The 22,611-nt window shown below is 40.5% G+C and overlaps 2 protein-coding genes across 6 annotated transcripts; both read left to right on the forward strand.

Moving 5' to 3' along the window:
• Positions 1 to 229: 229 nt before the first annotated feature.
• Positions 230 to 14,835, forward strand: spata13 (spermatogenesis associated 13). Of its 5 annotated transcripts, none has more exons than XM_067485727.1 (13): positions 230 to 694; positions 6,372 to 7,925; positions 9,784 to 10,248; positions 10,772 to 10,916; positions 11,128 to 11,255; positions 11,498 to 11,677; positions 12,154 to 12,333; positions 12,528 to 12,707; positions 12,832 to 13,064; positions 13,390 to 13,519; positions 13,663 to 14,038; positions 14,183 to 14,257; positions 14,363 to 14,835. In XM_067485727.1, exons 1-13 carry the CDS (start codon positions 686 to 688, stop codon positions 14,542 to 14,544), a joined length of 3,837 nt encoding a protein of 1,278 aa, XP_067341828.1. In that variant the 5' UTR covers positions 230 to 685; the 3' UTR covers positions 14,545 to 14,835. The 5 variants fall into 5 exon arrangements, with proteins under 5 accessions (XP_067341828.1, XP_067341829.1, XP_067341832.1 ...); XM_067485729.1 differs by lacking the exon at positions 230 to 694 and adding an exon at positions 3,298 to 3,449; XM_067485728.1 differs by lacking the exon at positions 12,154 to 12,333.
• A 713-nt stretch (positions 14,836 to 15,548) lies between these two features.
• On the forward strand, positions 15,549 to 22,549 carry tmprss7 (transmembrane serine protease 7). Its single transcript, XM_067485738.1, has 17 exons — positions 15,549 to 16,353; positions 16,506 to 16,636; positions 16,722 to 16,789; positions 17,083 to 17,270; positions 17,346 to 17,381; positions 17,465 to 17,693; positions 17,843 to 17,964; positions 18,226 to 18,338; positions 18,446 to 18,552; positions 18,744 to 18,880; positions 19,191 to 19,298; positions 19,490 to 19,597; positions 19,699 to 19,815; positions 20,697 to 20,892; positions 21,684 to 21,952; positions 22,074 to 22,210; positions 22,313 to 22,549. Exons 1-17 carry the CDS (start codon positions 16,125 to 16,127, stop codon positions 22,472 to 22,474), a joined length of 2,457 nt encoding a protein of 818 aa, XP_067341839.1. The 5' UTR covers positions 15,549 to 16,124; the 3' UTR covers positions 22,475 to 22,549.
• Positions 22,550 to 22,611: the final 62 nt, after the last annotated feature.

Raw genomic sequence — 22,611 nt, forward strand, 5'->3', positions numbered from 1 at the left:
TTTTTTTTTTTCTTCTGTCTTCAAACAGCCTTAGGATATAAAAGGGCAACGTTGTCTTTCCTCGTTTTTTTCAATGAAGCGCGTTCCACGGTGGGCGTGTCCTTGTGGTCTGGGACTCTTGTTCTGATTTATGATTGGCTGTCAGCAGGACGGTTACGCTGCGGTCAACCATTAGCCGCCATCGTAACCTCTCGAAGCCCCGCCCTCTGCAAACACTGCAACAAGTGCAATAATGTGATTCTAGGCAGCTCAAGCCTCAAAGAAAGCCCACTTGTAACTGGAATTATCACCGAAAAAAATCGGTCTTTATGCTGCAACTTCCGAGGATATTTTATAATTGAGCATCTATCTTCTGCTTGTACTTGACTGATAACAAGTTTTGCCGGTTGCTAAAAGGGAGTGTGTAAATCGGAGAGGTTGCGCAATTTAGAAGAAGTTTATCAAGTGAGCCTGTGTGCTAGCTTAAGTTGCTAACCTAAGAAGTCAGTCAGCCATTCGTCCAAAAATGTTGCAGGGTAGCTAGTGAGCAACACTTATCGTGCCTTTTGTATCCGACATGTTTTCTGTGTGAGGATAAGGAGTGCCAGGCGGAAAACCTATTTGTCCTCCGAGAAACTACTTCACTATGGATAAACAGCTGCTGTGTTGATGTGAGTAAAAGGTCAGGAGGACCACACCAGCGACTATGAACAGGGTGAGCAAAAGGTTTTTTTTTTTGTTTTGTTTTGTTTTTTTTTCTGTTATCAAATTCACAGCCCATATAGGTGATCAAACAGTTTCCTTTAAACGAAGTGTAGTGTTCGTGATACACACGACAGTTGCTCTGATTTTGTCCGTTGGGTTTTTGGCTAAAATGGGACCGGAGGGGGTTATTGTAGTGCATTACAGCCGTGGTTGTTATAGTGATCTGGGAGATGCCAGTTTGTGCAGAGGGTGGGTGAAGGAGGGGTTGGGAGTGCAGCAACTACAAAGAGCTTTATGCTCAAAGAAAGTTAATTAATGCAGAAATAAATAAGCAGTTTGGCCCCGACTTCTTTATAGGTTTAGAAACCTACTCAGCATAATCCCCTTTCATACCTCCTTCTTTTCATTTTATTCTTAGCAGGTACTAACTCAGCTACATTTCTTGTAGGAGTCTGCAGTCCCCAGTACAGTTTACTCCCAATTAATTAACTTGGTTCTTCTATGCTGGAGTTAAAATGTATTCTCCAGATCCTTCAATGTCAAATACTCATCTACAGGTCAGAGTCCTCTGCTTTATACTGCCCACAAACTTTTGACATGATTATTTGTTACAACAGGACTAAGCAACTGCTATATAACTGTTTTCATGTATAGCTGTAATAATTTGTCATGGGAAATTTAACTCTGAGATCCTTAATGTGATTTAGTTTTCTTTCTTTTTAAAAAACAAAATTATTTGCAATTTCAACCAACAATTTTCAGTGTGGTGACTCAGTGAAGTGAATAGGGGCATATGCACTAGGGAGGGAATACTGTGTTCATGATTTGAAAAGTGCTTTTAGATGTGGAGCATAAACTTTTTTTCTAATTTTTCTAAGATCACAGGCCAATGAGGAACACATTGTATCAGATTCCTACATCATATTGGGTTGATTTGAACTCTTTCGAAACTTTTGTTTTTATGGTCTTTGAATGTTTATGGAGCAATATGTTGGCAATTGATATACCACTGTCAGGTTACACTGTTGACTGTTGACAACGGGGCTCTGTGGTGTTTTGTCCTTGTAAAGCCTTGTACACTGTGTGGTATTAAATTTCTGGTTGTCTGTCTCTATGACAGCAGATCAGGTGAGTAAGTAGCTGCCTGTGTCTGAATGGTGACACTCCCTAGTTTGCCTGTACCTGTACTTCCCACGCCCAATAGAAATTGTTCTCCTTTTTCTTCTGCCATACCAAAAAATGAGGAACTAGGGCATGCCTAAATATGAGACTTTAACCAGGAAACTAAACTAATAGTTTGTCTGCTTGTTGATGCTACACAAGATATTCTGTGCAAACCTATGTCATAAAGAACCATAAAGATAGTTAATTGTTTTTATTTGATGCTAGAAGACATGGTGTCCTCCTTATAAGCACTTTTCAGGACTTTATTCTCTTGTTTTTGTCTTTAAATCATAGAACACATCTAGATGATGGTACCCCTGACGTCAATTCGTGGTGGGCTTTTTACAAGCCTTTGAGTGTCACTCAGTCAGATGTGAATAGCCTACTTGTCTTCCTGATTACACTATAATGTGTAGATGAAACCAGTCCTGAACACAGACTGGTAAAGCTCCTCTAATCAGATTATTACTGGGATGGAAGAGGAATAAGCTATACACACAAATATACACTCTCACACACTGTTCTCTCATAAAGTACTTTTTCTTCAGCTTGCTGGAGCTTTTCGTCTTTGCTTGGAGACAGGCTGTAAGGTTGGCTTAAGGCCAAAAAGATTTTTGAAATAGATTGAAATATTTAAAACAGATTACTGTTAAGTGTTGCATAATCTTGACAGAAGCTTATACAACCAAAAACATGAACTTAATTGAAGGACAAAATACAGTGAACATTTTCCTATAATATTTAGCATATGTTCAGCTTAGGTTTTAAACAACCCTAGTGTGATTACAATTACACTAATCAGCCAATCTGTTCTTTAAAACACTATGGTCTTGTATTAGGACAACCTAAACATGCTTCATCCTCACATTTTTTCATATGTTTGGTCATAACAAATAGATGACCAGTAAAATGATGATGCTGCTCAAAGACTGTTATGTCTGTCTCAAAGTTAAACCAGACTGGAAAAAAATAAAATCTTACTTTCTCTTCATAATCCCTGTCTGGTTCTTTTAATGCTCTGTTCATTTTGGTCTAAAGAGTTTTATCCTAGCCTCAGGAAGGACATACCTTTGCAGAGGTAAACTATGGGCTGTAGGTCGGTCATCACTATGCATTTATGACTCTTATGTAACCTGCTGGGTTTGCTAGCCAAACAGGATGGGAGTCAATAATTTAAGGTCTTTCCTCCCTAGTCATTTCTGAACATCCGTGTATGTGAGTGCACATGCTCACACACAGAGAAGGGATGTGCACTATGTGAAAGGATGCCCAAACTAATTGTGGATGTGTTTTTGAAGACCATGCTTTTAGCTATTGTGTACATGTTTATGTATCTTGCTGTGAGTTCATCCTTGTTTTTGAGTCTAATCTAAGGCTGGCTCCAGCTGGCTGCCATGTGTGTGGGGGGGACTCCTCCCTGAGCTCTTAATTAACTCTGGACCAGGGCCCCAGTGTGCCGCTCCCATCGACAGCTTAGCAGGAGGAAGCTGAAGAGCGGCAGTGATCTTGGTGCAAAGGCAACGCAAAGACTATACAGGAAAGTTTACCATAGTAAAAGTGATCTACATTTACAGAGAGTAGGGTGTGATATTATCGTATACGTAAGTAATCTTTTTCTGGATGCTGCAATATTCACAGCTGTAGACATGTTAATAGTTGTATTTACACATTACTTGCTTTCTTGTGTCATTTTAGAAACTTTAAAAAAAAGTAAATGCCGTGTTTAAAAAAATGTTAACTTTTGATCTTTTGAGACAGTGGAAGAAAATGTAAGGTTTTGTTAGAAGTGCGTTGCAGTAAAATGAACCTCGTAAAATAAAAATAAAATAGAGGAACTGCAGTTGCCAGCGTTGATTTTATTTTGTAAAATTGGCAGCTAACGGGTCAGTTGAACAAGTGTGTCAACCATGAACCGGAAAGCTGTTGACAATTTGGCTCGTAAATCTGTAGCTAAGAGTAATTGAATCACAAATATAGTGAAGTTGTTAGCATATAAATAATTATCCATCATGTAAGTCGTTGATGATATCTATCAGTGTTGCATTTGTTTAAATAGAGTGGTAACCACCTGTATCAGCTTGGTTCAGAATTAAATCACTGCCAAGTATTAGTATACAGCACCTGGCGTGTGACAGTTGGCACCAAGTGTGGGGTAAAGACAGAAAGCTGTTGAAGGATAGTTCTACAGTTGATGGAACAAGAGATATCAAAATGTTATTGTAATATTCAAAACAAAATCAAGCTACCCAAAAAGCAGACACATTTCCTCCTATATTTCTGCTTTAAAACTAGATGAAATGCTTTATCCTATTTTCCTAGTTGCTACTCAAAGTTATTCCTACATAACTGAGCACGAGAAACTACAAGAGGACAATTCAGCATTGCCTTGAAAGCAGCACATTGTTATGAGGCGTGTTTACTGTCTGTCAGCAGCGGTGCTTGGCAGCGGTGGCTCTGTGTATACATAAGTGTTTAGTGTGATGGAGCGAGCTGGTTCAAGTGAAAGCAGATTCCATAGAGAGTTTGACTGAGAAAGCCCATCTGCTGCTGAACATGCATGGTGACGGGAGGTGTGGGAGCATTCCAGGATCACTGCAACTCCCTGTAGAGTATATGAACATGGCAGTTGCCCAACCTAAAAATGCATTCAGTCTGTGTTGGGACTGAATGTTACTGATAAAATCACAGTATTCCAATTGAATACCTGAATAATATAAACAATGTTTCTGTGGTGGCCATGGTGTTAAGAAACATTTCCTGGACAAAATGTTATAACCCTTTATTTAAGCATAATGTCATTTGTGATGGATTTGTAAGCAGATGTTTTTTATTGATGATGCCAAATGAATATGTGGACAAATGATCCACAGTGGCGACCCTGAAACAACAACTTCTTTATAGTTATATGATAAAGGTGGCATGGGTAAAAATGTATTACTGTGAATTGAAGTGTTCTGTTACTAGCCCTTAAACAATATGAAAAAGCTTAGAAAATTAAAAACCAAAATGTCAATGTCTGGTTGAATACCCCGATCCTATTATTACAAGCCTATATTATCTATGACAGAGGCAGGTAGAGTAGATACATATTCAGCAAACTTGTGGGAAGCAAAATAGAAAAGTAGTTAGACTATGTACTGTATGTCTCTTGATGCAGGGGCATCATGATGGTAAACTTGCATGTAAACCATGTACGTAATTCCTTAATTTCTTTGAGGGTGTGTAAAGTGTGGAAAACAGAATTTTAGAAGGTACATTCAACTGATGAATTATGTGCATTGTCCCTATATATATATATATATATATATATATATATATATATATATATATATATATATATATATATATATATATATATATATATATATATATATATATATATATATATATATATATATATATATATATATATATATATATATATATACATACACACACACACACACACACACACACACACACACACACACACACACACTGTCTCTAGCCATTTTTTGGTAAAGGTTGTGTTGGCTTATTGTTATTTAAGACTATTTGTACATCCATTTCCAACTATAAAATAGATAAGGTGTGTCACTGTGTAGCCTTTTGAACACATAACAAAAGTCAATTCCAGTAATAATAAAGATCTAAAGGAGATTTAACTTTTTGAACTACACAATGGGCTCAGCAGACACTTGTGACACTAATATGTCACTGTAGGGAAAACACAGGTAGAAATATTAAATTGGAATAGTAACTTCAGTTTCTGGGTCTGGGATCTGTCTATGCTGGCTCACTGTCACACTTTCATCGCTCACTGGGACACTTGAATAGAACAGAGCCATCATTAATTTAAGTAACACCTTTAATGTCATCTTAAAAATGTTTGCAGTGAAAAGTACCTGTTTGAAGCAATTCCTTAAAATAAGACAATGACAACTGTCGCTGTATTACAGTAAACGGTTGAACAGTGTCATTGTTTGAGGACAAAACAAGCCTCCCCCTCACCATCACCTCATCCTCGACGTAATCTGGAGAAAAATGGGCAATTTGTTGCATTAATCACAATGGATTAGCAAGTTTCATTGCTTAGTCACGCTCACAAGGCCCCACTTCAAAGACTCAGCTGCATTAGCTACCCTGAATCACACACACACAGAGCTGAACTTAGTACAGCTCCACCCCAACCTGGGCCTCAGCTCTCCTTGGACGTTAAAATAAGGCACCCAGGACTGGTTTCAGTAAAAGATGTCTCCTCTGGACCCTAAGCACACTGATGGATCCAATTTGTTTATCTGTGTCCCCATCTTTTCTTACCTCTATTCCTCCTCTTAGTTACTAATGCGGAGGACACTACTGTAAACACACACATGCTTTTCATGCTTATGTTCTGCTCAGCAATTAAATTTCACAGCCTTTCTTAAAAAAAGGATCAGTCTTGAATTTGTAGCAAATTCAGCTGCTCCATTTCAACCTTTGAATGGGACCATTAATCGTGACATGGAAAGACCCATAACATGATTCTCTGTTTTGTTTTGCAGGCAGAACAAAAGGACAGAGTCTTGTCCACAAGTGAAGACTCTCTCGCGTACCACAACTGCTCTAATGCAGACCCATTAATCAGGAGCCGACCCCTCAGTGATATCTACCCTTTTTCAAGTCAGAGTGATAGAACTGCAGTCCCATATCTGCTGTCTGCTTGCAGTGCACAGGTACAGCCAAGGATTTTAGGCCCTGATGAGAGCCGATTGAATGGCATCAACTCCTCTGCGTGGTCCAACGGTGTTATAGTTCACCCTGAAGGAAACCATCAGTCATCACGGATAATGCGGCTTTTTTCTAACTCGAGGAAGGGACCCATCCCGGCTCATAGTCCATCCACAGATAGTCCCACCTCAGTCCAAAGCAACAACAGCAACAATGGCCCCCAGTCCTGGTCAGGACTTTCAGGACTGGGTGTGGTGGATTCCTTTAAAAAGCTCCGCTCTTCGGTCCTTCAGAGCATTCAGAATAGAAACCAAGATGGAGCACATGTCCCTTCATCATATCAGGAAATGGCTAATGGCAAAATTGTGGCCAACTCTGACCTTGGCATAGATGATACAACAAATCACTTAAATATTGCAGAGGCGCATCATGTGTCTAATGGAAATTCTACTGACCAGACGTTAGCAATGATTGGCCAGCGTAGCTCAGATACTGAGGACTACGATGATGAGGAAAATGATGGAGATGGTCTCACTCGAAACTCACGATTCTCAAGAAGCATCAGAAGAGCTTATGGAGCAGGACGCATCTCATTACTTGACTTAGGCAATGGGAGAATTACAGGAGACAATGGAAATGAATCAAAAGATACTCAAAGACCAGATCAGACATCCAGGGTCAGTGGCCAATCAGAACATATAATTGAGAGCACGCATGTGAAGGTCCCTAGCAGACTAAGCAGAAGTGCAGAAAATCTAAATATTTTTAAAGCACCTTTCAGACGCAAAGCCCCATCTCCAGGTACTACTTCTCCACAGGAAGGACCCCAGAAGACTAGCACATCGACCAGGGAGCCGAACATCCAGAGAACAGCCAGTGCCTCTTCAGTGGACCTCCAGGGCCACAAGAAATCCCCTGTGAAGACCAAGAGACCAATGCTGAAGCTAGTAGGCAGTATGACGGATCTTACTGTCAGACGAAGGCGAAGTCCCCCCCGTAGCCCCACCTCTCCATCTCCGATGTCACCCCTAAGCCTTCTCCATGACGACTACTCCAGACGTGTGCCTTGCCTACAAACCAATGAACGAAAGCGCCGGCCATCGCCTGTCAGAGCCAGGGTTATGTCTGTTGAACATACCCCTCTTGTTCATCACCAGCCTGTATACGACATCAGCTCACAGCAGCATCAGGTCCTTATCAGCCCAGCTTTTCTGGATCCCCCAGAGAGAGCAGAACAAACCTCACCTGGAATTTCTGCTCATTATAAATCACAAACTGTAGCCACAGCAAGTGGACAGCAGACAGCAGAATCCCATACATCTACACTCATCCAAAAAGAGCCTTTACAAAAACAAGAACAGACTGAGATCAAGTCACTAACTAATGAGGTAAGGGAGTAAGTTGGCAAAGGATGTGCTCAAATAAATAAAAGGAGTCTTAACTAATTTAAACTAATAAATCTTTCCCTTTTTTGGCACATACAATATTGCAGCAGTATTGCACCACATGCATTGGCTCAGATGTTCTGACAGACCACCATCAAGTTAGGTTATTGTCATCTTATTCAGCTGACCTGTTTAGTTTTTACTGCCTACAGAGGCATTAAGTATACAACAACTAAGATCTAGCAAAGCTGCAATATGCTTCCCACTTTGACAGACCAGAAGCTCTTTTTATCATTAAAAGAGACATTTGGTCTAAAATAAGCATATTGTCCTTAATCACCAAACAGACTCCACTCATGTTTGGTTAGTAGCATGTCACCCAGTGGAGTGGTGTGTTTGGCTAATGTGATTTTAATAGTTATTATAGAAGAGAATCCAGGCTGCCGACTGACAAACACTTAACATGAGTAGAGAAGATTAGTGTTTTTAGTTAGTTTTATACATCTGTATGCTGACTGGAGACAATTATTACAATTGCAATTAATTAAAAAAATGACATCATGAGGTTACATGTTATACATATTTCAACTTTCAAAGAGAAAGGAAGTACGGAGACAGGTTTGAAAATACAGCGTCACAATTATGTTGGTTTGGATGCTGATATTCCAGCTGTCTTAGGAAATCAAACTTCACTCTTTTCAATCGTGATTTTATGAAGTGATCTTTGAGTCTGGCACCATCCTAATCCACTGAGATAAGTTCTTGTGTCAGCGTGATACTTGTCAGTATGGTGCTCGTATGCCAAAAAACAAACAAACTGAGCTCCAAAGTCCGCATTAGTGACAAACTGATAATGACATAGGCATTACGTTGCTTCACCCTATTTTTCTGGTCAGTTGTGTTTAATATGCTGACTTCTGCTGCAGCAGGATCACATGCCAAAGCCAGCTGTTCTGTGCTACCAGGTACACTAAAGGAGCAGGCTGAGTTAATAATTAGGCTTTATTTATGATTACTGGCCCTTGCGCAAAACAGCTCCATAGTCCTTTTTGCTGTGGGTGGGTAGGCAGCTATGAGTGCCTCACTTCTCTGCCTTCCTTTAAGCTGCAGTCCAGTGGATCAAAGTCCAGCACCATGAACACTAGGCCTGTGGCTGATAGCAGCACCACTGGTTAGACCAAACACATTTCATTATAGAAGTGTCTTTATGGTGTTGAGAGTAAAATATTACCTTTGAAGATGAACAAGTAAAATCAGATTTGTTTACTTAAGAAAAACAATAGAGACTTGGCCAGGGAGACAAAGGGTAGTCTGTGTGTTTGTATTTTTTCCACAATGATGCTAGTGACCTGTGTGCCTTTCCACTGTTTATGCTGGGGATCAGAACCTGATCAAGAAAACCATGAGGTGAGATTTAAAATCACTGGGTGACTAACTGACAGCGGTATGCAAAATGAGTAATCGTTTGGTAATATTTAATAATTTGTACTTTCTAACAAACCTACAGTTTGATAGCATTTACTTGCGAAATATTTGTGCTATTTCTGTTGCAGTTTTTGTTTGAACTTGATAAGCATGGGGGTCTATTGTGTTCCGTATGTGGAGCCAATCACTGTGTGAATTCTTTCATGTGATAATCAACTTTCTTACAAGAATCCCGATAACAGTGATAGCATTATTTCTTGTGCCTCCACTCTGGAGTTTTTAGTTTGGTATTTTATGACTTTTAATACCATCTTACTTGGCTTCTGATTAACAGATGTTCTCCCCAGCAGACATTACGTCTCTGTTCATTGCAAGTCATTGTACAAGAGAAAGTCAGTATCATCACTTATGTCTTGTTCTGAACACTTTTGTCCAGGAGATAGCAGAACAATTGAGTGAAGTGCTACTCCAAACACAGGAGGTCTCTCCCACAACCAGCAGCAGCACATCTCCAGTCTCCCCAACATGCCCCTCTGTATCATCCTCATCGCCTACATCACCTACAGATGCAGCTGTCACTCCCACAGAAACTTCTTCTGTCAAGCATAGACGAAGGACTGGCCGCCCAAGACCTCGGCCCATCTCTGACTATGGGCAACTAATTTCCAGGAAGCACTCCATTCCTGAAGAAGTGTCAGAACTGCATGTTGAGGACGGGACAGGAAATACACCATTGCATAATGGCTACAGTAATAATAACACATATGGGAATGAAGAGAGCCCCCCAACTTCCAGCATGAATGGCGATGTTCAGGGCAGGAGGCAGAGGCCCATTTCAGTGATAGGAGGCATGGATCTTTTTCCTCCTGATTCTGAGCAGAAAGAAGAATGTCGTCCTTCTGTAAGCTTCTATGTGCAGATTAATCCCAGTAATACTATACTGTATACTACATAATTACATTTCCAAGTGTATTTGTTTTTCATCACAATTTATCTGGATATTTTAAAAAAGCATTTTAAACAGTTTTTGTCTGTATTTAATTAGCTGTTCCTTCTACAAAAAGCATGATTTGTAAGGGGGATAATTGAGGAAGTGCAGTAGAAGAACACAAATCTTGTACAATGTATAGTATATGTAAAGTATAAAGTTATGCTATTTATAGTAGTAGCATAATTTGATTTGACCCAAATAAATACTGAAGTAAAAAAATTAAGGGGAAAAAAAAGATCTCAGAGGTTAAAGATGTCAATAATCTGTAATACAGGTTTAAAATATCCAGAGAAGCATTTTACAAAGAAAAATGAGCACTACATAAGCAGTTCTAAATGCATCTGTTGCATTCCTCTGTGATATAGAGTCATCGAGTAGGTAGAAAGCCAGCTCTTTATAAATCCCAGGATGTTTTCTTTTGTCTTTCCTTCAGCTCCTGTCACGGCCACCCATCCCCTCTCATCAAGTGCCCCCCTACAGAGCAGTGTCTGCCAGGTTTCGCCCCACCGCCCTCTCCCAGAGCACCCCCATCGGACTCGACCGTGTGGGAAGGCGAAAACTCCACAGAGTGCTCAGTGGTAAGAACTGGAGTTGTTGCTGTGTGAGAAGAGATCACAAATTTTAGTCTGTGGGTAAAGTGGAGTCTGGGAAATGTTAGTGTGTTGAAACAAAATGTTGGTATAAAGCCAGGTGTGGGGTGTGCCTCCATCTTTCTCTGGGCATTTTTACAACGTAGTGAGGAGAATTTTAGCTCCTCGCAGTTCTTTAACGTCTGTATATATGTTATAGATGGTGTGTCTGAGTGCTCAGCGGCACTTGATGACAGCGTGAGTGAGGAGGATGAGAGCAGCTTTGATGAGCTCACTGATGTCACGCCCTACCTCCAGCCAGGGGTGGAGATCTCCGTGCTCAACGAGGTGAGGCTGAGGACGTTACTTATAACACTCACAAGCATCTTCAAAAATGTGAATTTAATGTAAAATGCTGAATTTATCTTATTGTATATTCGCCTTGGGTCTACTTCTGAACTGAGTTGTGTGTTTAAGATGTTTGGCCACAGTTCAGCACCACAAACAGTCTTAATATAATCTTGAATGTCCAACATAGGTTTGGCCTGCATGTAATTGTATTTCTATGATCTGTGTGTGTGTATACTCAGTGGATAAGCTCAGGGCACACAGTGTATGCTGAAGCTCTTTGGGACCATGTGACTATGGAGGAGCAGGAGCTGGCCTTCAAGGCTGGAGATGTTATCCATGTCCTGGATGCTTCCCATAATGACTGGTGGTGGGGCAGGGGTGCTGACAAGGAGGCCTGGTTCCCCTCCAGCTTTGTGAGAGTAAGTAGACTTCCTGACCTGTGTGTGTGATGCTTGTTTGCATAACAGCGGCAGAGAAAAGACTGGCAAACTGGCTTAGCTCCAAACAAACTTCATCAGCCCTGGTAACAGTGTGAGTGGAAGAGTTCAACTGGTTTCTAAGGTGACCAGTGCTGATTGTTCAGTCTTAATTAGGTGGCTGTGGTAACCATGGTGAAGTTATTTGATTGGCAGATGGGCATCTGCTCTGTGAATGCTTGTAGCTGAATCAGTGTTGCTCAATAGGAGCTTGTTAAACTTGGGCATGTTATTTCTATTATCATGTCTACTAGGTCATATTTATTTTAGGTAGTTATTGTAATTTCACAAAACATTTCTCAAACATCGCAAACTATGTTTTGGAAATCTAATCCTGACTTTGTGTTACACTTAAGCAAATATAAATGTTTTCTTGGTTTAAACTCTACTCAGAAGGTGCCATTGTGAATGTGTCTCAGGTGCGAGTGAACCAGGAGGACTCAAGTGCAGAGAGTGTGGAGAGTGTAGCCGACCAGGAAGATCCAACTCCCAGGGATACACACGGTGCTCAGCACAGGGAGCAGATGAGAACCAATGTGGTTCAAGAAATCATGAATACAGAATGCATCTACATCAAGCACTTGAAAGACATCTGTGAGGTACTTTTGCAGACCAGGGACATTAAGGGTAGAGCTGCTGCTGGTTTATTCTGCATATGCATTATTCATACCTCTGCTAAGATGCTAAGCAGTTCATCATAGTACCACTTGAAAACAAAAGCGTATGTCCATCACCCCCTATTGGCCAGTTTTATAAAATGAACTATATTCTGTCTATTTTGTGTATCTTTCAGGGTTACATCCGCCAGTGCCGTAAACACCCAGACATGTTTACTGAGCCGCAGTTGCAGACCATCTTTAGTAACATAGAAGACATCTACAGATTTCAAAGGCAGTTTCTTAAAGATCTGGAAAAGAAGTACAACAAAGAACAACCACATCTCAGTGAAATAGGCTCGTGTTTTCTTTTACAGGTAACCATACATTGTCTTCAGTGGACCACTCTTTTGTTTTTATTTTATTTTTCCCGTATATACTGGTTTCATTGAAACAGATTTTTTGGGTCTAAATGATGATTCTGTACCTATTTTTCACCAGGGGGAGGGCTTCTCTATCTACTCAGAGTACTGTAACACTCATCCAGCAGCCTGTACTGAGCTGCAGCGCCTCATGAAGTTTGGCAAATACAAACATTTTTTTGAAGCATGCCGACTCCTCCAGCAGATGATTGACATCTCTATCGCTGGTTTCTTGCTCACACCCGTCCAGAAGATCTGTAAATATCCCCTGCAGCTGGGAGAACTGCTAAAGTACACCCCTAAGGACCACAGGTACATTTAGAACTTTTTATTACACTATTTGGCCTTTCTTGTCTCTTTAGCTAGACTTGACATTGGGTGCTCATTAAAAGCTATAAGCAAGGAGGTGCTTGATATTTCTCAATGTAGCCTAACATCAACTACTCTTAACTATAAATTGTTCATTGGTCTGCATGATGTTCAACCATTTTGTGTTGAAAAAACAAACAATTCCTACAGGTTTTATTAGTTCATTTTTTCATTTATAAATGACGAAGTGTGTATATACAAATGTCCTTTCTTATAATTTTGTATAGGTAGGCCGTGTTTTCACCATTTCTTTGCTGAATTTTTGCAGTGACTACTCCGGAGTGAGCAAAGCATACGAGGCTATGAAGAATGTGGCCAGTCTGATAAATGAAAGGAAGAGACGGCTGGAGAGTATTGATACAATTGCTCACTGGCAGGTCGCAATTCTCCATTGGGAGGTAAGAATGATTATTGAATATTAATCAGGTTTTTATTTTGATTGTTAATTATAGGTTGTACGTGTGCTTTGCCAGCCTCACGTACAGAATGTTTCTATTTAATCATGTGTAACATGACAGTGTCCTCCTTTGTGTTACTGTAGGGACCTGATGTGCTGGAACGCAGCTCAGAGCTGATCCACTCTGGTGAGCTAACTCGAATCATCCGACAAGGCAAAATGCAGCAACGCAGCTTCTTCCTGTTTGACCACCAGTTGGTCTTCTGTAAAAAAGACGTCCTACGCAGAGACCTGCTCCACTACCGTGGTCGACTGGATATGGACCAGACCGAGGTGGTGGACTTGCAGGATGGGCGGGACCCAGACCTGGGCTTAACCCTGAGGAATGGTCTGCGTCTGCGCCACGCCTCCACTTTGGAGTTTGTGTGTGTGCTATGCTGCAAGAAGACCCAGGACAAGCAGAGGTGGTTAGAGGCTTTTGCCAAAGAGAGACACAGAGTCAAGGAAGACCAAGAGATGGGTGAGTTGAGCTGGATTCTTTGCACTGATTATATAAAACTGTGGGCAGTTGTCTAATAAAAGGTGCTCAGAATACAAAATTGTTAAAGATGGGGGATTTGGAAATATTTTGACCTGAAGGTGCAGTGTCTTTGTTTCTTGGCAGGAATGGAGATCAGTAAAGAACAAAGAAAACAAGCAATTTTAAATGCCAGAAGAGTCAAACAGGGGAAGATTAAACGTATGGAAAATGTATTTCTAAATACTATAAATGTCTCTTTATTTTCAATCAAGTTGAATCCACATTTGTAATTTTTATTTGTGTTTTGCCCTTTTCACCTTTTAGCCAGTGGTTACTCTGGTTCTGTCCCTCTCCACCACCAAAACCTTCACCCACTTCACCAGCGTCACATCACCATTCCCACCAGCGTGCCTCAGCAGCAGGTCTTTTCACTCGCCGAGCCCCCAAAGCGAAAGCCTTATCACCTGTTATACAGTATCACCCGCAATGCCTTTTTTAGGAAATGAGGCTACTCACCTTCAGCCCTGTTTTTTTCCCCTCTGTACGTTGGATGAGCGGTACGCATCCTATCGGTGCTGAAGTCTCAAAGAACAGTTTATTTTCCTGTTTGATTTCCTGTGAATGTACTGAAGTTTTGTTTTGTACCACATGTGTCTTTCTTTATGTATCTGTTTTTGTTGCATAATGAAGTTCAATGCCTACATTCAGAAAGGGCATGTCAAAAGTGTTAAAATAGTGACTCTGTCCATTTTGTTGGTTTGTTAAAGATGCTGCTCACTAAAGCTTATGAAACCCCACCCCTTTGTCTTATTAATTCCAGTTATGTTTTTGTTTTTCATTTTAAATACGACTAAATGTATATTCTGCTATTATGTTGACAAACATAGTTTCAGTTTATTTCATAAAGGCTGGACCCTTTTTGCTGAGCACAAAGCAGCCAGAGGATAAATTAACTGGCCCATTCATTAGCTCTGTTAACACTGTAAATAAACCTTGCACAAACATACAAAATGAGAAGTTGTCACAAATAAGTGTTTGCTTATGAAACTGGCCACTAACAAATTCACTTTGTGGCTGTTAGCTAATGTTTCACTCATTAACTATAGAACCGGAGGAGGTACACTACCATCAGAGATCTCCCTGTTTCTCCACTGCTCACCTGTGCTGAAGGATCTGGTTTCACACACCTGTGTTTTGTGCTTGCAAACAGTGTGCTGTGTGGATCTACACTGTGCCTGTGTCTGCTGCTCTTCTTATAAGACAGTTTTTGTTCTAAAGAAAAATAAAATGGATCTTAAAAACCAGGAATCAGGAGCTCGATGATAGAGTCTTGAAGAGATGCCTGTGTCATGGGCACAGAAGACGAGGAGAACGAGCAGAAGAGCGGAGATGATGATTCATCTCAGCAAGACTATGCTAGTGTAAGTAAGATCCTTAATGTAATAATTGTCTACAGGCTCAGAGACTTATCATTTGAATCATTAAGCTAATTTTAGAGCAAGAGTCCCAGGATGTTAAACCAAGATGATGTGTTTTCATGACGTTTTTAAGCCTGCTGCAATGTTATTTCATTAAATATGTGCAATATATTAAAATGTTTTTTATCATATTTATTTTCTGTGAGCATCTATACCCTACGACCTGCGCCGTATGGGATGACACTAAATGAATAATACATGTGCACTGGGTAACTCTATGAGGGCCAAGTGTTACATCTGATGGAGCCTACTGGGTTTCCTTCACAAGCCGAAGTGACCAGTAATGGAGCTTGATTACCAGTTGTTTGACATCAGATGTTAAATGTTAAATCCTCTGTTAAATCCTCCAAAAGAGCCAATGTGGCTCTCTGGTGTCCCTTTATCCCAGCGTTGAGTCCTAAGAGCTCTAACAGACTTGCTGAGGGAAATAACAGTATGAAGACACTTCACATTCACATAATTTCAGCATCATTGACCTCATCCCAACAGGAGCCAATATGGCAGGACTGACATATATGTCAATATGTCAGGACTGACATATTGGAGTAACTATTTGAAAGGGCGAGTGAAATTTAGTGCTTGTGTGATGGCACTTAACATGAATAGGAATGTGTCCAACTCCCTGGCTGCAGATTGCAGATGTGTCTGTGGAGGTGGCCACAGTGGACCACACTCTGCAAAAGCTCCGCAGGAAGTACAGAAAGACTAGACGGAAGCCCAAGGGTCTCAAGAGGCTGTGGGCGTATCTGTTGAACATCCCATACCTTGCTGTCATCATCGCAGCGGTGGTGTTTGTGCTGGTTGTGGTCATATGGTCACTGCTGTGGGTCTTCATATGTAAGTGGAAGCAATCTCTCATCCCAAAAATGCAATTCTTGGATATCCTTGAAGAGTGTTTATTAATAAAGTTATATAAACCATTTAGCAGATTTGCTTAATCCTGTCTATTCAGATTTACTTTTAATCAAATTTTAACTTAATTTACCTAGTCCACAGAGAAAGCAACAGTGGAGTGTATTTTGCCGGGATGTTCCGTGTTGCAAATGTGGAGTTTATCCCTGAGTACCGCCAGGAAGACTCCACTGAGTTTGTGACCATGGCAAACAAAATACAAGATGTTGTATGTATCAGTTTAACCATGTTATTTACACAATGGTTAGTGCTGATCTAAGGGAGTCCAGTGCTTAATTACTGCTGTGTTGTAGGTGAGCAATGTGTACATGATGTCCTCAGTAGCCAAACTCTACAAGCAAGCTGTCATTTCAGACCTCAGGTACAGTGGGCCTGCTTGTCAAAATATAACAGGGATATCAAATGCTGGGCCTTGAGACCCACAGCCCGGTTTGTTTTTCAACTATCCCTGCACAACCATTTTCTGCCAGCTTCTGGTTGATTGAAAACATCAGATAAAGGTATTCAATTGGAAAATGAACAGGCTGCGGCCCTCAAGGCACCGCTGTCCTATAGCAATAAGTGGTTCAGCTGATTATTATGATTCATTGTATTTTGTGTTCGGGTTTATTTTTTTAAATTTTTTTAATATTTAAATTTTTTTGTCTCTCGCAGTACCAACAATAAGGGTGGGGTGTTGGTGCATTTATGGATGGTGTTTGTGGTCCCTCATCTAAAGAGTCCAGCAATGTGTGAGGAGTGTATAGGAGCCATTTTAAGAGACTCTGTGTACACAAGGAACAGGTCCTCAGTAGGCTACTTGCTGGATCTCCCTGTTGACATCGACTCAATCCTCATCAACAGTATGTATTTGTATTTGTAGTTGCATCCAATCTTTTTAAATCAGTGCAGAGACTGATGAGTGTGTCCTCCTGCAGCTGTTCAGCGCTCAGATTATACATCAAATGTAGCAGGTATTTCAAAACAAATAAGATGGATATAAATTACTGTATATTGTATGTCGTATTGTGCTTCCCTAAGTTCTTTGTGTTTCCAGGCTCACAGTGTGTAGATAAGATGTATGCCAACCTTCAAGGGGCAAAGGTCCCTTTAAACATCTTCTCAGCATGGGGTGGTGTGAGCTGCCACGTAAAGCTCACTGCTGCTCCTGGATCCTTGATCCGTCTGACTGTAACCTCATTCCACATCGAGCCCAGCGACTGTGTGAATGATGCTCTGATTGTGTATGATGCTCTGCTGCCCATGAGAGGGCGCATTCTGCACAGGTGTGTTGTGTGCACTTTGCTCCTCTTTAGTTGTCTACAAGAATACTCAATGTTTCAGCACCTAGTATATCTGCCAAAAATGGCATTTATCTAAGTCATCTCACATAACCATTACATGTTATGAAGTACAGTGTACCTCTGTGCTGCAGGCTGTGTGAGCCAGTGTTCAGCACCTTTTCCCTTGTCTCTACCTCCAATGTCATGTTGCTGTCGTTTACAATGACGAATGACAAGAGCTTCAGAGGACACTTTGAGGCAATAGCTGAAGAAGGTATGGCACACTTACCTGGCTATTTTGTATGTCAGTGGTTCCCAAAATTTATAGTATGTCTCTACATAAAAGCAAGCAACGTTGATGAGCCGTGTACAATTCAAAGTCATTGTCATTATTTTTTTATAACATATATAGACTCCTTGGCAATTTTTGATACTTCTAACAAAAGAACACTTGTACTATTTAAATTTTTATTAAATATGACGTTGATGAAAACAATTCTCTGTTTTACTCTTTTTGCCCTTGTGTCTCTGCCAGTGTGTATGTCTCAAATAAAGATTCCCTTAGAGCCTGACATCACCCATCAGATATTTAGTCCTTTCTACCCCAGCCTGCTGCCGCCTCAGTGTTCCTGCACCTGGACGTTTGTGGTAGAGCTCACACTTACAGTACATATACACTTGTTAGCCAGTGTGTGTGTGAGTTTGTCTTAAAATAGATCTTATTGATTGTATACTGTGTTTATATTTTATTCTAGGCCCCTACCAAAGCTTTAGGAGTTGCTCTGCAGTTTCAGAGCTATGTACTAAAACCAAAAGACATGAAGGGGTGTGAAAACGGCTGGTGGAAGGTCAATGAAATCACGTATGTGTGTACAGCAACGTGCTAAAGTGTTGCAACATTTATAGATATCTAAGTACAACCATAAATAAACTGGGAAAACATGGATTCTTCACATTCTATTAAATTATTAGGTTATTTTTACTTTGTATTCTATTACGCATTTACTCCTCACACAACATCCTGTGATGTTTGCTCATGATTTCCTTCCACAGATTCTGTGGCAGCTACGTGGGACACAGCACAGTGTTTCGGATCGCCGACCACAGCCCAGAGGTGGAGTTTCGCTGCAGCTCACGCACCTCAGCTCAGCCATTTCAAGCTTCTTACAGCAGCTATAATATCAGTCAACGTAAGCAATGCAAGGGTAGAGCATGACTCATTATAGCAGCCAGGATGCAGTGTAGGACATGACTGATCATTGATGTCCATTGTATTTATCTGTGGATGTAAGTTAATGAGTTTGCTTTGAAGCAAATTCTCTGTAAGTCAATTTTTTTCATTTTCTTTCTTTTTTTTAGCAGCACATTTAGCAGCTAAAAAAGTTCAAATATAATCTGTTTTAGATTTAAAATACAGTAAAAAGGAAACAGGAAGCCAATCTTTTGTTAATGCACTTTAATTCAAATGATTTAGGTCTGTTCTCATGTTGCTTCTTTAAGCCTGTCCAGGGAGCCACTTCCTGTGCTCCACTGGACTATGTGTGGAGAAAAGTCGACGCTGTGACGGCTTGGATGACTGCCAAGATGAGAGTGACGAAGTGTTTTGCTGTAAGCTGTTCTTCAAGTTAAAATCGGGTTGAGGTTATCTGTGTTTTTTTTACCATTTGATTAGTGTTGTCTGATTTTCTGCTTTTTAACAAGTAGCGCTATAAGAAAAACTTTGGATTGTAGTCAACAGTTTCAGAATATTTGCCTGAAGAATCATTTACACATTGTGAAATTGTTGCATATTCTTACAGCGAGGCCCACAATGAACTGTGGTGGTAACAGCCCTCTGCATCCTTTGTTTGTGTGCAACGGAGAGACAGATTGCACTGATGGAAAAGACGAGATCAACTGCACTCAGGGTATGCATTTTTTAAATTTCTTTTTCTACACTACTGAATGTGTGTGTGCCCTTTAACCCTTTGGCCACTAATACTGACAGTATTGTCTCTGCTTTTGCTAGAAATAACCTGCTCTGCAATCAGGTATCAGTGCAGCAGTGGCTCCTGCATCCTGAAAAAGAACGCAAAGTGTGACGGTGTTCATGACTGTGAGGACCACAGTGATGAGGTGGACTGTGGTGAGAATAACAGACTTTTTCAAACTTTCCCCCTTTTATAACTTGCATATATATAGCATGTTGTAACATTGTTGCCATTCTCTACCAGAATATTCCAAATGTTAAAGATTTATTTCAAAACTGTAGATTTCTATGACAATTAATAATTCTTTTCAAATGAAGCCACTTAATGACTTTGATTTGCTAAGCATTATTCCACATTTGCAGATCCTGACATATTCTCAGTTTATCCCATAAAGTTATTTATTTCCTTGAACTAAACTATGATCACACTACCTGCCTGAGTTGTTTTCCAAAGAAAACAATTGGCACATAGAGATCATGATGCCACTACTTTGCCAATTCTCTGTCAGATTCTTAATGATTTCATGAAACCTGCTGAACTGCAGCAGATGGGCTGAACTCACGGTAAAAGCTCTCTGTGTTTGTTATTTTATCTCTTGAGATGGTGGGAACAGGACTGTCTTTGATCACACATGTACACTTGTGCGTGTGCGTGCACATAAACTCACGCTACAGCTCTAACTTTTAATAAGATGGCAACAGATTTGAGTGCTATGTTGATGAGTCAGCGTTTCAGGTTAGTGTAGGTGGAGAACACACTCCTACTGTGCTCATACTCCCACTTTGCAAAACTAACCTCTTAGCTGTACACAGTGTAGCATGCAATGTTTTATCTCTCACTGTGGTACATGTCATTAGTGGCAGTCATTTCCTGCATTTTAACTGAAGATATGCGATATACTGTCCCACTTTTTCATTTATTTTGAACAACCTTCAAGCCCAGCAGGAGCTTTTTCTACATGCACAAACTGTATGCTCCTCTACTTAAAAAAATATAACCAGTATAACAAGAAAATCAATCACTATGTGCTCCTCAGCCTGTGGTCGTCCCTCCCCGGTGAAGAAGGTGGGTTCATCCACAGGCCAGGAACGTATCATAGGTGGAGTTAACTCTGTGGAGGGGGAGTGGCCGTGGCAGGTCAGCCTCCACTTCTCTGGCAACCTGTACTGTGGTGCTTCTATCCTTTCCTCTGATTGGCTCATCTCAGCTGCACACTGCTTCAGCAAGGAAAGGTTAGTCAACTTGAATATGAACTGTTATGGCAACTGGCCTGCAGCTACTGATAATAGAGTGGCTCACTGTATTTCTGACTTACACCCCCATTAAAACAACCAGTATCTTTGTTTAAATGGCTAGTTTAAGTCGTGACGATTCCAACCAAAGAGGCTGCTGTGCTACACACCGTTTCATTTTAATGGTTTTCAGAGAATTTCAAAGTCTGCAATATTTCCAAAGGAAAAAGAAACATAATTTTGTGTAACAGAAATACATTTTTTTTTCATTCATTTTCTGACCCCTCAAGTTTGTATTGACTTTATAAATAGGTTATGTTATGTAATATAACGCCATTAAGTTAAAATTGTACATGTTAAATCTCACTTAGCAGAAAAAGTAATAAAATCCGTTTTTGCATTGCCTAAATACTCAAATAATTATGTATATTGTTATACCCGATAATCTGATACATTTAATGGTCCTAATTTATAACCTCACATTTATGTGCGTTACACTTAATATCATAACCACCAGTAATAATGAGGTATTGATTATTTGGTAATTTATTACATGAAGAATTATTTATCAGATCTATTTGTACTATTGTATTGTGCTATGACAAGCTATTGCTTTACTAATCAATCATAATCACAGACTGGAGAAGAAAGACTATTATCTTATATGTTAACATATTCTGACTCATATTGATTTTATGAACAAACTATCACTTACTGTAAATATGATCTTGCATGTTTTCAAGTTATATTACAGTTGGATCCATGAAAGTCATTGACCTCTGACTCTGCAGGCTGTCTGACCCCCGCTACTGGAACGCTCACCTCGGCATGTTGACGCAGGGCAGAGCCAAATATGTGGCAGAGATCCAGCGGATAGTGGTGCACGAGTACTATAACGTGTACACATTTGACTATGACATTGCCCTGTTGCGGCTCAAGAAGCCCTGGCCTTCCTCCCTCATTCCACTGGTCCAGCCTGTGTGCCTCCCACCCTTCTCCCACACTGTCACCAACAGCCACCACTGCTGGGTCACTGGATGGGGATACCGCTCTGAGGAGGGTACGTAATATCTCACATAGAACTCAGAGACTTTTATACTTTAATATAACTTTAATAAATTTGAGGAGATCGCTAATCCTTATAAATTAAAGCTGTATTATACTGTATATTTGACTTGCAGACAAGGTATTGCCCTCAGTGCTGCAGAAAGCAGAGGTTTCCATACTGAGCCAGACTGAGTGTAAGAAGAGCTATGGCCCTGTCTCACCTCGCATGCTCTGTGCCGGGGTCCCTTCTGGAGAACGAGATGCTTGTAGAGTGAGTTCATCTGACTCGATCATCTGTATTTTGATTAAGTGTAAGTAGGAGTAAAAGATACCTTGTGTTATTTCTGTGTCAGCTGTAGTCTTTCTTTTGCAGGGGGATTCAGGGGGTCCATTGTCCTGTCAGGCACCAGGAGGAGGTCGCTGGTTCCTAATTGGCATTGTCAGCTGGGGTTCAGGCTGCGGCAGACCAAACCTGCCTGGGGTCTACACCAGGGTCAACAAGTTCACCTCCTGGATCTACAGCCATATCAGCTGACAGTAAACTGTCAGTAACCCATTGCCAGCTGATGATAAAATCTTCCAAATAAACAAATCCCTTAAGACACTGTAACGTGTGTTGTGCTGTGTTTTATTTATTTATTAAACAAAATGCCTTATCGTGACATTAGGTTG

This window comes from Channa argus, chromosome 19, assembly GCF_033026475.1.
Source record: "Channa argus isolate prfri chromosome 19, Channa argus male v1.0, whole genome shotgun sequence".
NCBI classification, from domain to species: domain Eukaryota; kingdom Metazoa; phylum Chordata; class Actinopteri; order Anabantiformes; family Channidae; genus Channa; species Channa argus.